The sequence below is a fragment of the Thalassophryne amazonica genome, chromosome 11 (genome assembly GCF_902500255.1).
Source record: "Thalassophryne amazonica chromosome 11, fThaAma1.1, whole genome shotgun sequence".
NCBI classification, from domain to species: Eukaryota; Metazoa; Chordata; class Actinopteri; order Batrachoidiformes; family Batrachoididae; genus Thalassophryne; species Thalassophryne amazonica.
The window spans coordinates 66820797-66835590 of NC_047113.1; the positions used below are offsets into that span (position 1 = coordinate 66820797).

Here is a 14794-nt window from a genome sequence, read left to right on the forward strand (position 1 = left end):
ACTTAATTTTTTTGAAATGCATAACGATATCTCTGCGTTTGTCACGGATACTTTGTGGTGGAATTTCAGCATCCTGCTCAAAGGCACTTCAAACAGAGGCGATTTTAGACTTCCAGTTTTAGGGGTGCTTAGCACATTTTAAAAAATTTTAAAATCTAGATGTCAAGAAATACAATTTCCCATGATTTCAGAGTGAAAACATTGCTTGTAAAAGCTGCATTCATTATAAGAATGATAAAAAAAAAAAAAACGCATATTAGCAATGGATAATGGCCCATACATAAAATTCCTGCATTCTGGTGCAGTTTATATAACAAATAATTGAATCTCCTAATGTGGTGAGGGCAAATAGTAATTGCAACTTAGGAGCAGGTCTGTTGTAAGTCATAAAAATACAGTAGTTGCAATTGTTATGATCAGTGAGGTTTAGTGCCGTGTGCAGGAGGACCTGGTTTAGGACAGCTACAGCAGCACTCCACTATAAGGCTGGATGGAGAACACAGATGGTACACTGCACATAAATGGGTTCAGGATAAGAAATATATGAATATGAATTATTTATTGAATTAACAGCAAAGCATAGAAAGGACAGACAAGATCTAATGAAGTCCTTAAAAGTAAGAAAAATAAAAATGTGTGACTTAAAAGTCAGAATTCATACCAAAACACCAGTAACACAAGTAAGACACCTCCAGAGTCTGATACACATATTCAATTTACCCTTAGCTTCACTTTCCATCCTTTGCTATTCTCAATGTCCATATCTACTATCACATAAGGTTTATAGAGTGCACAAACCTCACCTGAAGCTTTTTTTGCTTTTGAAAAAATGCTCTGATATCCATCACTGCACTGCAGGCTTGGTTTGCAAATAAAAATACAAACTGAGTTTTATAATTTATGCCTTTTTAGCAGGAATTCAAATTATTCACTTATCATGCTGTGCATTAAACATTGTGGTAGAGTTTACTGTCTTAAAATCACATACCTTGACCTTGACATTTGGCAAAGGGGTAACTTTGGGGTCAGCCTTCCTTGGTATACCACATTTGGTGGAGCTGTACAAATGGACCTGGAAGGAGTACGCTGGTCTCAATGATGGGCACACCACAATCCACAGCCATATGTGTCCCATGTTTGATGGACTTGATTGGACTACACAGGTTGACCTTTCTCCCAGATGGCTTGTCCCTTGGTACATTTGTCCTTGCCTGGCTGATTCCTATCTATCTATCTATCTATCTATCTATCTATCTATCTATCTATCTATCTATCTATCTATCTATCTATCTATCTATCTATCTATCTATCTATCTATCTATCTATCTATCTATCTATCTATCTATCTATCTATCTATCTATCTATCTATCTATCTATCTATCTATCTATCTATCTATCTATCTATCTATCTATCTATCTATCTATCTATCTATCTATCTATCTATCTATCTATCTATCTATCTATCTATCTATCTATCTATCTATCTATCTATCTATCTATCTATCTATCTATCTATCTATCTATCTATCTATCTATCTATCTGTCTGTCTGTCTGTCTGTCTGTCTGTCTGTCTGTCTGTCTGTCTGTCTGTCTGTCTGTCTGTCTGTCTGTCTGTCCGTCCGTCCGTCCGTCCGTCCGTCCGTCCGTGTACGAGTGACGATATGGCCATCAACACCATATCAAATGTCCAGCCCGGGCTCATGTTTTTCTTTTTTTTTCATTCAGTTTTCTTCATTTTGCTATTTATTACCTTCCCCTTCTCCTAACTCTAACCAAAACAATGTGTGTACCGCCAGACCAGTGGTGGGCACAGCTAACCAAAAAGGTAACTTCAATAACAGCTAATCAGCTAACTGAAAAGTTATATTTTATGAAGCTAAACTGACAAACCACCCAAAAAATTATCCGAAGCTACAGCTAACCGATAACCAATAACTTTCAGTATTGTCTCCTGTACACTTACAACTACTAACAACCTGATTTTGAGTTTTAACACCACGATTGCGTCTGGTAGCATCAAAAAACCCCAAACAATGAGTCAGAACTTCTGTCTTTGTGCACCCTGCTCACTGCTGGAAGCGCCTGTTTACTACCTATTTTACAGCAGTGAAGCAGTTGAAAGGAACTAAGCTAAGCTCAACGTCTCTCTCTCTCTCTCTCTCTCTCTCTCTCACACACACACACACACACACACACACACACACACACACACACACACACACACACACACACACACACACACACACACACACACACACACACAAAACAAGTCATTATTCTTTAACAGAATACAGGTCTTGGAAAATATAGCAGTTTTGACTTATGGTTTTGATTTATAAATTAAATTAATCTGGCTAGAATAACTCCATTAATGTCAATTCTGTCATTTGTACAAAGTTAAAATATAACCCATAACTTTTAATTTTAAATAATGCACTAATTCTGAAGTTTTGTAACAACAAACACAGACAGATGCCAAAGGGATTATGGGTAAATGAGCTCCGCTAACACTGATTGTTTGACTCATTCATTCTATGTAAAAACCAACACGTTAATGTAAAGTGTGTGTTGGTGTTTACATATAAATGTGCTTTTGTAAAGTATGCCTTTTATATATATATATATATATATATATATATATATATAAAGCCATTTGCAAAAGCCAAAAAGTCAAGTTCTGATTAGACAACCATCTGATATAACCGGGGTCAAAATAAATCGAACACTGCCATCTACTGGCATCCAGACGCTCATACTGCCATAACACTACTGGCCATTAGATAGCAGTAGAGGCCGTGAAAACCTGCCAAAACAAATATTCCAAATAATCCGTGTCTGCTATTTTTTAACTGCGTGGAATTTACAGTTTTTCTCCTCTGGTTTGGCTCATTTCTTGAAACAGAAATGACATTCTTAAAACTGTAAGATCATTTGGCCATATAGACTTACAGTTCTGCGCAACATTACAGTTCACTAGCAAAAGTTCATATCTCTCCCAAAACTGTTCACACATGCTTCAAAACTAGATTCCTTTTCCATTTAAGAGTCAGTATCATCAAAATTGCAAAGATCCTTCTTAATTGCTTTGGCTCATTTCCATTCACTTAGTGCGTTTTGCCAAAATAACTTGGATGGTTCAGCACAACACCATGGATCACCTGCAAAAACTCATATCTCCCCCAAAGTTCAATATAGCCTACTACTGGCCACTACTCCAGTGGTTCCAGACCTGGGGTACAGGCCTATGCAGAGGTACTGCAGGGAGCATTTGACACAAACAGGAGGGAGAAAAGTTTTTAGGCAAAATGCTACAGTCAGTTAAAGGTGGATTCTGAAGGTAAGAAGATCCTGAGAAAAAAACAAAAAATCAGGATCCACTGCTTACTGTAATTACTGTTACAATGAGAGACAACAATTACTGATTTACATGCACATACTGGTACTGCAGCTCTTTCACTCTGTCAGTGTTGCTCTCAGATGGTACCCTGTAAATCATCTGATGCTTCTTCAGTACCCGGTATATTGTGGAGATGCTGATAGAGTTGACATTTTGGAATATGACATTGTCTTGAAGGATTGCATCACGGATCAGTGTGACAGTATTATTTGCAATCACCATGTTACAGATCTCTTGTTCTTTAAGTTCAGTTAAATGTTTTCCTTCTCCACCCATGTGAGGTTGTCGTCCAATCCTAGACATAGAAGTCAAAGGACAACACTGTATGACAATGTGTAATGTATGCCTTATGTATTTGTTACACAATGACTTACCAATGTAACTGTATTGCTGTTTTACTTACAGTTGTACTGCATCACTGCACAGTGACTGGAATACGACTCTAAACTGTATCAACAATTCCAATTTATTTTCTTTGTCATTTTTATAGTATCAAACTGTAACATCACATTGAGGTAAGATATTACAGTACTGTGGGCCTACACACACACACACACACACACACACACACACACACACACACACACACACACACACACACACACACACACACACACACACACACACACGGAATGAAGAGTTCATACCTGTCTTGCTTTACAGTATGCACAGTACTGTATACTGTAATGTCTCCAATACAATTCTGTAATTCCATCACTGTACATGTTTTATGTTTAGGTTTGGATGATGAGGAGACTGTCGAGCAAGGCACATCAGGCTGCACTCGGCGACCTGCCTTTGCCATTGTGAGGCGATGGTTTGACATAATTGGGACTCTAAAGAGCAAACAGGAAGCCATTGCAGCTCACAATGATTCCAATTGAAAATAATGGAGAAGCAACCTGAGCTTCTTCTGGTATTTTTACATAAAACAAACACAATAGCAACATCTAGAAACCCAGAGAATATATTCACGAGAGTTTTAGGCACAATATACAAAGAGTTTAATGCTGTTGTCCGTGTGGAGCCTGATCAGAGCGTCTCAAATGCATTTGTTCTGTCGTGAATGTACTGAAATTACCCATAATGCACCTGGACACAGCATGTCCACACTAAAACCTTCAAAATTAGTGCATTACTTTAAAACTAAAGCATATATCTGATATTTTCACTTTTTAAAACTTCACTTAATTTAAATAACTTTTAAATAAATTTTAACCATAACTTAAAACTGTATGCTGCTGGATGACTTGGTTGATATTGCCAGTGTATCAGTATAGGGTCTAAAGAAATGCTCTTTTTTTTTTAAACTTTCTGTGACCAGTTCTCCTTTGCTTGCAGAAGATAGAGCAGTTTCTCCTGGAACTATCTCTTCTCTGTTTGCAGGGGACAGAACTGTACATCTACTACAAAACATTTAACAGGTAGGTACTCAAATCTTTGATTTCATACTTCATAAGTGTTTATAACTGTTAAGGTTTGTTCACCACGCCTGTAAAAATATGTTAGCGGTCTAACAATTATTGGACCAACATTTATCAAAAGGTAATTAGTCTGCTGATGGTTTTCAAAGTTATCTGAAAAGCTAATCTGATAATGAAAACATTAGCTCCGATAATTAGCGGTTAGCGGAACTGTGCCCACCACTGCCCCGGACCCCATGTCTTTCACCACACTTTTTGTGCACCCCGTCACAAAATGAATTCATGCCCCTTGTCACGAACCCATACATTAATGTACTTTTCACAACCCAGTCGCACGAAGTGCCGTGAGACTGGGTTGCAAATTTCATTACTGATGATATGCAGACACACCAAATTGTAATCACTTCATTTTCATATTAATATTCACTGTCATGCAAAATTACAACTTTCTGTGTATGTTTGTTTTTCTGATATTGTCTTAACAATCTTTTTTTTTTTTTTTTTTGCATACATTTTGGAGCTGGAAGCCCAACGTTACTATATGGGCTATATGAAACAAATGGAGAAGTTGCCAAATGTTTTCTACTAATTTTTTGGAATATTTTACAACATTGTGAGCAAGATCATCTGTGCCTGGTCCAGAAGATAAACAAGGAAAGACCTGATCAGCTCCAAATGAGGAGACAGACTTTGATACTTAGCAGTCTAATTGATCATTGAGGGGGGCATTAAAACAACATTCAAAGAGGATTATTCAATATTTAAGTATGTAACTATGTCTTATTGAAGGAACAGAATAAACTGCAGGAACAAACATTTTCCAAACCAAGATGTCAAATGAAAGGCAACAAAACCATCAACGTGTGGTTTGTTTGAATGGTTGAAAGATTTATGGTGATAAATGCTCGGTTCAGATGGGGCAGGATTAATTCTGCACAATCGAAAGACTTCATTTAGCATGTTGTGCGGGGGGAAAAAATTCTTAATTTATTGGTGTAAGTTTGCTATTCGCCACAAGTCTCGGTTGTAATTAACGGAAATTGTCTGGGAAGCTGTGAGATGATACAGCGAGCATCCTTAACCAGATACCCTCAGAGATGAAGTTCACACTCTCATTTTCTCACAAGTGCTGACTTTAATTAAAGCTTCCTGGAAAAATAGCAGCGGTGACTGAGTGTGAGCTGTGCAGAGCTCTCAAGTTGAGAAATGCTCAAGGAGTTATTTTCCACCAAATCTTGTCTTGCAGGTCATTTTGGTGGAATGTCATGCATTAGCATAAGACTGTGACAACATATTGAATCTCACGACCTGACAGGACCATTTTAATGCGCGAGTCTCAATCTGATGAGTGAGCTCTGGCTGTGTTTGGTGTTTTGTTCTGCTGGTCCAATTGCTCCAATCAAACATCTACCTGTCATCTGCTGCAATTGAAATGTATCTTAATTTGGCCGCATGTGAAATATGAATGCATTAAAATGTTCATAAAATCACAACCAACCTCACAGATTTATTCACGGCAGTAAATTAAATGTAGGCTAATGGTGTTATTATTGCAGAGCAGTAAGTTCTGTGGGACTGGAGTTGGACTACCAACGTACAAACCGGGGTTTGCTTCTTGGCATGTGATGCAGGCAGCCTGTTGTGTCCTTGGATCTGCGTTGGCCCAGTTCACCCAGCAGCAAATGGGTACCAACTGTAACTGGGGCAGTAGCCTGTGATAGACTGCCAACTATATATTTAACAAGGTCTGCCATTGCAAAATATGAGTTGTTCATGGGTAGGAGCATATGCATCATCTGTAAACATCTGGGTCAAAAGACAGGAAAGATGGCGGCAACATAGTACTGGTAAATTGTGTCCCTACTACTTGCTGGCTTACTTCTGGTACTATATATATATATATATATATATATATATATATATATATATATGGAGTCACTATGCATGTGGTGGCCAATAGGCCTCACTCCCCCTACAGCCAAAGGAAATTCTGGCCACTTAGGCCACAGCCTGGGTTTCAGCCGACTGATCAGAGTGGCCGCCTCCCGTACCAGGGTTTGTGAATTCTTAACCTGGGCCAAGTTCTCCCGGGACGGAGGTCTGTTGTCCTTTTGGCTGTTCCACAAAGTGCAAACAAGTGGAATGTTGAGTAGTATAGGTTATTCCCTCTCTTTATTCAATGGCACAGTCTTTCAGTTTGAGAGCATGATTTATTAATTTCACTTGTTCTCTAAGACCCAGCACATCCTCCTAATTCAGATCATCATCTTTTTTGCTTTACGGTGGTCGGCATCCATCTTAATGTACATAACATTACTGTCATCTTCTGCTTGGGAGTGCAGATCACAATACCATTTTCACATCAGTATGTAGGAGCAGTTTGTCATGTGTGGACGGTGCCAGCTTGTGGTCATAGATGATAATGTAACAATTTTTTGTATATAGGTTGCTTTGAAATATAAGTCTCAGGACCAGCTATACACCTTTTTTAAAAAAGCAACATATAGTCTGGAAAATAAGGGAACATAATATATTTTATTATATGGCTGCGACAGTACATGCGCTCTGATCGGCTGATTTCCGGTCTGTTATTTTCCCATATGAGACCGTTACCATGACACTCGTGTATTAGATTCGCGACTTTGTTTACAGTTTTCATGGCGTGAAATAAAACAAAACAAAAAGCGAACAAAGAAATTATGAGCGATGAAGAGAATCATACTCCAAGCACTGACAAGTTTATTACACTGACAAGTTTGAATTTGAGGAATAGCAAACAAGCTCGAAGTGCACATGCAAAATGAAGACGAACAAGATGAAAACACAGCTCAGAACAACCATATAATAAAAAAATATTAACCTCACTTTCTCAGTCTGTACGGGTATATCAGACCTTGATCTTTTTTGTACTTGCTTGTAGACTACTCTTTGTGAATGTCACATATTGGTCATGCTCCGCTGTTTGATTGACAGCAGGTGAAACCGAACACTGCATGCTGATGGTGAAGTGTGCTGTCAGCTTTCCCCTACAGCCTTAAGAGCAGCCAGTGGGAGTTTAACGGACAGAAAGTAAAGAACTTCTACAACACAGAATCACTTCTGAGGAGAACACACACCCACACCTGTTGGTAAGAACACAAGTGATTTCTTGGTATTGATTATAGCATTGATCAGGCTGAGCTGATACACCAGTATTGGCTCAGTCTATTGCCTTTTTCCAGTTAAGGGTTATTTATTTTATTTGAATTTCCTTTCTGTTTAGGAGAACTTTCTTCTATCAGAAAAGAGGATGGTAAGTGATGTGTTTTCTCCCTTTGTTTCTTTTTTTTTTTTAAGTCAATAACATGTGCAAGGATGGGATTTCCTAAGAAACCATTCTGTTGCAGAAGATATTTGACCTACATAGACAAAACAGTCAAGATTAGGCTGGTTTTGCATGAGCGTATTTTCTGTAAGCGTGCACCTTTGAAAAATTTGCAGCTGTATAATAATATACAATAAAAAAGTGCATGCATTTTTCTCCTCATTAGTATATTTGAATCCTTACTTTGTTGAATCTTCATTTACTTCAGCACCCTCCCTGCTGTGAAGGCTTACACTTCTGCTTCACCATGAACTCACTGAAGACACTTAGCACAACCTGTGCAGGAAAAACATTCAGAACCTTCATATGATCTCCAAGATTTTGTTTTAGAAATCCCAGGTCTTAGATTTAAGACACAAAACAATAACAAGATCTGAGTTTAATGAGGACAATGGTCTAATTTGTACCATATTGTGTTACCGTTTGCATGGAAACTCCAGGTCCGTGTGTCTATTGTATCCCCACCTGGTTACTACTTTATCAAATGACAGTTGGGACAATGATCCCTGATGGCTCACTGCCTGATGAAAGGGTGCGTCACAGACACGTTTTGTGGGTGGCTGAATAAAAATAAAATGACCAAACACTTTTCTGGGTCTGTCAGGCTGAACTCACCTAGAAAAAAGCAGGAATTATTCAAGGAGGCTACAATATTCCCTTTCTTTATCGGTCTGCTTGTTTGTATGATTCTTCAGTTATAAGCTTAGTTGCAATATTGGTTGCTGAATGAGGAATTCCCCATCATTAAATTTCAATCATCATTAAAGTCAATCAAGTACATTACTTGAAATGTAGACAATTTTCTTGAAAAATTATACAAAAAACCCTTGTTGAATTATTGAGCAGAATTTAACTTCAGATCTGCATCTGACGAATCCTGGTAGAAGTCTATGTCACGGTGACACCTGACCTTCTGTGAAAAGATCAATAATAAAATAATGGAAATAGCCAGAGATTAACATTTTCTGTGAATAACCAGATTTTTGTATATTGAGTGTACTGTTATACCAGGTATTATTATGTTGACATGACTTCTTTGAGTATTGATGTGCAGCATTATCTGTTATTGGTTACTGTATTTTCCAGAGTATAAGTCACACCTGTTACAAAAACAACCCAGTCTCACGCTTTTTTTTTCGTGCTCCCGGCACGAAATGAGTCAAATTTTCGTGACGGGGCTTTTTTTTAACTCAATATTCCTAACCCTACTCCAACCCCCAACCCTAACCTTAACCATAACCTAATTGTACTCCTTCCCCCCACCCTAACCATAACCACCCCGACCCCCCCGCTTTACTTTTAATTTTGTGCAGCCATCACGGAATGAATGAAAATGAATTTGTGCTGCCGTGATGAAAATGAGGCACTTTTCGTCACAATATCACGAACCAATAGATTAATGTATATTTCGGGCTCCTGAATCACGACTTGCCGTGAGACAGGGTTGTACAAAAATGCCTCCCGAGGAGGAAAAACCCATAAATACGGCACACTGGAATATAAGTCACACATGTATAAGTCACACCTTTTTTCAGTATTATGAGTTTTTATGCATTGTTGTGCGCATTGTATAATTGGCATTTATGCTTTTATTATTAGAGCTATTTGGTTTAGTGCTTTGATTCCTGTGAAAGCCCTATATAAATAGTCACAATTACTATTATTAATACTAAATATGGTATTTTTCGGTATATAAGTCGCATTGGAGTAAAAGTTGTAGGACCTTCCTAACTAGTAAAAAAAGAAAGAAAAGGAAAAAAACCCCACAACTTTTACTCTGGAAAATACGATTTATTCATTCAAACTTTAGACCCACTGTACGGAAGCAATTACAAAAAAAAAAAAAAAAAAAACACAAAACAAAACAAAAAAGCCCTTATCTCGTAATTACAAGATCCTGAATCCATAATTACGAGGTCTTTTGTCATAATTACGAGATCAGATCTCGTAATTATGAGATCTTTTCTCATAATTACAAGATCAGCTGTCTAATTTTTTTTAATCCAGTGAATGCAATACACTCCCTAATTACAGCCCTCTTGACCCCCTGCCACTTTTAGCATATTTTTTAATGTAGATGTAAATTAATATTAAAAGTTTTCAGCTAGTTGATAGTAGGGCTGTACAATATGGCCAAATTATCATATCTCAACACGAAGTGCATCAACAGTGAAAATGAAACATTCTTAAACAAAACTGTAATAATACCACACTCATTTTGCACTCATCATAAGGTTAGGATACAGTGCTCTCCAAAAGTCTTGGAGAACTTGGTATTTCACACATTTTAATTTGTTTATGCCATTTCAAATACAAGAAATACAAAAAAATATAAAAATTTATAAAAACTTCTCTGTTCTCTCACGACGTCCTGGATCAATAGAGCCTGCAATGTGGAGGTTTTCAGCTTGAAACAGGCTGACGACGGCACCTGGGAGCGCTGCACGACGTCTCGCTCCGTGGGAAGTCCTTAAAGCGACAGTATCACCTCAGAATCTCTCATCAGCCATTAAAATTTTCACCGAAAACCAGTTTAATTTTTCGTACCGTGTCCACTTCGATGTGTCTCACAGGTTTAGAAAAAATTTTGATCAAACAAAGCGCCAGTCTCTCAGCAACTTCTCAGACAAAGGAATTCCGACGAGGGGCTGGACGACTCCTCCCACAAGGAGTGCTCACAGGCGAATGACGTCACCGACAGGCGTGGAAAAACTCACGCATGCGCACGAGGGTTCAAGCATGTCTGACGTAAAAACATATGAATGAAATCCATATAGTTTTTGAAAAAAATAAAAAGGACCTATACTTTATTGACAGACCTCGTATTCACTTATCTCTCCCACAATATTTTTTCCCCACATCTGTTGTTTTCCATTCGGCTGGTCCTGTTTAGTTTGGGGTCACCACAGCGGATACAGCCAGATCCGCGTTGTTATTTGGCACAAGTATTACACCAGATGCCCTTCCTGACACAACTCCAGTGTAACCTAGAGAAACACACACAGCCACTTCTGTTCCAAAGAGGTCTCCCATCCAAGTACTAACCAGGTCCCGCACTGCTTAGCTTCTGAGATCTGACGGGATCAAGCTGACACAGAGCAGATCAGCTGCTTTTCCCTACAGCTGTTATGACATCATAATATGCAAATAATGTTCAATACTCAATTAGTGACTTCTGGTGACTTTTAGGACAGCCAATAGCTACTTTTCTTACTGAGGAGTTGGCAACACTGTGTTAGCACCAACCAAATTTGTCAACAGCTAATTGTTAGCAATAGCAGTTAGTACTATTGCTTTCACTAACACTGCTACATGTAGCTGTATGTGCTGATGTTAATCACAGTCAGCATCACTGCTAAAATATGACATGTACATGAAACAATGTTTAAATAGTATACATTAGCCATGGTTAGCATGATTCTATATGCTAATGCTACCTGCAAACGGGGCCACATATGTTGCTGCTGCTAACCAAAAACACATCATGTAAATGTAAATATCTGCCTTATGCTTCAAATACAGAAATCTCCATTCCCAGAAGGTTTCCATCTCTTTCTTGGATTTGGATTCAGATTTGGTTCTAGATACAGGCTGTGATAATCTGGCTTCTATTTTTTTTTAAATACAAGTTAGATTTGTATAAAATCTGAAGAAAAGGCACCAACATAGACTACTTATTACAGTTATGTTTCAAAACACAATGACCGAATTCTACATCAATAAATTGGAAACAGTATGCTCCAATAATCATAAATGACTTGTTGCAGTGTAAAAAGAAGGATGCGTTTTATCGATTTAGCCTTGATCCTGTCTGCAATCACTGTCAAATCTACAGGAAGAGCTGCAGCTATTGAATGACAACACAAAGCAAATGATTCACAAAAGAAATAATGAATAGAAGCCTTGAGATGTCAGCGAAGAGAATTTTCTTTCACACCTCACACCTGTGCAGCATTCTGAGCCATTCTGCTCAGGCACGTTTTTAAAAATTCTTTTATTTAAACATTTTCTTGGTGAAAAAAATATAATGTCTGCAAATGCCACATTTTCTAACAAGATGACATTAATAGAACGGAGCCCAGAGGTGAAAAACCCAACAACAGGCATATTTAGTGAGTTTTAATTCAAATGAGTCTATTATCAGAATTTTATTCTGAACAATCACATAGGTTGTTCCTCTATGATGCATTACAAATTAAATTCAAATGTAAGAACCCATAAAATGCACAATGTAGAGTATTTTCAAATTCTTATTTTTTTTTCTTCTTTTCCTTTTTTTCTTTAAGAGATAATGAATGCACTTTCCTTTTCAGGCTATTAAAATGAACCAATTCGATGAGGGAAATAAAAGTCTAATGCCAAATTATCGTCTAATGATGGGACTATTCACAATGGGGTTGAAATCATTCTTTGAGTAACTTGAAGAGGAACGGAGACAAATTTCATGCCTCAGGAAATCATTTCATCTGTGGTACTTTGAAACGTTAAAGTGGCACATGGTGGCTTGTCATTTTCAGCAATGTAGCAACAAATGTGTGTTTTAATCATGGCGAGGTATAAGAATGGATCAATGCATCACAGCCCCCCCCCCCCCCCCCCCCCCCCACACACACACATGCACTCTCTTGATTTACAACAAATAACTGGCTTTCAATAATATTTCTAAAATATTGAAAAAGATATCCAAGACTAAGGTGCAGTTTGTACAATATCCAATAATGGAAACATTAAAATTGGTCTGGATGTGAAAATCATACCAAAATAAATTGTTGTTTCCTGCCCCGGTAATATTGTGGGGCAGGAAAGATGAGTGAGTGAGTCACAATTTGTGTATTAGCAGTAACTCAAAATCAGTAAATGTTGTCACCATGTAATGAAGATGACGTTATTAGTCTGTGGATGCACCAAATCCATCTCAAAAGCATCTTTGGTTTGCCTATGTAATATCCCATAGACATGTCTGCCATCTGCTGTATATAGCACTCGAGTCACATGAGCATTGGCTAGCAATTCTTGATAAGCTAGTAAATGATGGAGACACATGATGTGGCCCAGTAGGGCTTTAAATATACAATATAACAGGAATGTAATCTGTAAAGAATAGATAAAATGTATGGCTAGGGATGGAACAGGTGTCTTTCAAAACCCTGTTCCAAAATCCATATAAAAAAAAAGACTTGCTCAACACTAGCACCTGCTGGATGGGTCAGGAATGTGCATGATACCAACCTTTCAATGGCTGTACTCAGCACAGGGTCTCTACCTGCACGAGTACATAGGCATTCAAAGATACTTTAAAACAAATTAATATATTTCCAAAAAATTAAATTAGGCGTTCTTGTTCAAATGACGCAGCATCTGTGTCACTTTTTTTGCCATACTCTTACTATTATAACAACAACAACACAATTATGCAATCTCTCAAGTTTTTTTTGTCTGTCATAAAAATATCAAATTTAATACAATCTTATATATATCTTTTTTTTTTTGGCAAGTCTGGGACCTATTTAAACAGTTGATCTCTGCGGAGTTCTCAAAAGTTATAAAATAAACATGTCTAAAGAAAAATGTTTCTATTTCAACAGCAGAGTTACAAAAGTTACAGCATTTTTCCTCAAAACAGAATATTTTTTTTAAACTAACTAAATAAATAAAAGATTAAAGTATAGATGTCATCATTGTCCTGAAGTGTTTTTTTTTTTTTTTTTTTGGCATTTGAAGAGACTTAATGTTTTTTATTCTTTACACAGCAAGTTCACCACCTTCTTTTTTTTTTTTTTTTGTTATATATAACAAGCCAATAATTGGTTTTCCCTTAATAAATTTCTACAGAAATGTCAGAAATTTAAAGAGATTTACCATCTGCATAACATACAGCACAGGAAACTTGTTTTAATCTCATGTTCATTTATGTGGCTCTCTTACAGGCCTACAGAGGCAGCGTTCGACCATTTGTCAACTTCAATGCCAAACACGATGCTGAAATTCTCCATAAAGCCATGAAAGGAATTGGTCAGTGTTGTAGGGTTGAGTTAACGCCTCACAGTCAAACATGCTGCTTTAATGTTGTTGTGAGGCTGGGCGTGCCTGGCTGTCTTTTGTTTCTGTCTTCTGTTTCTGTCTTTTGTTTTTCCTTCCAGGTGGCACGCGTTTAGGACTGACTGGCTGTGTGGCTGAGTTACCAGGACCTCACCCTGATCACCTGAGGCTGATCATGTGCAGCTCGTCAGGACTCACAGCTGTGGTGCATCTACACGGATTGGAGCATGGTGGCATTTAAGTCTGGAGTACACAGTGTGTATTTGCCAGAGACTCGACCTTGTGACCAGACGGGTGAGATCGTCGTCTAGAGAGCCATCTCATCATCACGGATGCAGAGAACATCCAGGTTTGATGCATGGTCTGTGAAAGAGGAGGGGGTGAGGTCTCACGCTCGTCAGCACACTTCCTGAGGTCCGTTAGGTTTTGTGACTAACATAAGTACAGTCAGTAAATGTGGTGTCCCTCACACCTTATTATATTGAGCTGTTATGTTAGTCGTTTAATCAGCTTCCACTGCAGTTGAGTAATGTGAACTGGGTGTTCCATGCCTGCAGAGAGGGAAGC

The 14794-nt window shown here is 37.9% G+C and overlaps 1 protein-coding gene across 2 annotated transcripts in view; it reads left to right on the forward strand.

Annotated features, from left to right (window-relative positions):
- The first annotated feature begins 1821 nt into the window (after nt 1–1821).
- The window catches only part of LOC117520734 (annexin A5-like), a 62528-nt gene continuing 49555 nt past the window's right edge, over nt 1822–14794 (forward strand). Inside the window, exons 1-3 of one of the 2 annotated variants that reach the window (XM_034182038.1) lie at nt 1822–1828; nt 4212–4217; nt 14116–14200. In XM_034182038.1, coding sequence (XP_034037929.1) covers nt 4215–4217; nt 14116–14200 — 88 coding nt within the window. In that variant the 5' untranslated portion in view covers nt 1822–1828; nt 4212–4214. Of the gene's footprint in view, nt 1829–4211; nt 4218–8078; nt 8117–14115; nt 14201–14794 lie in introns of those variants that run through there. The other variant, XM_034182037.1, reaches the window with a different exon arrangement.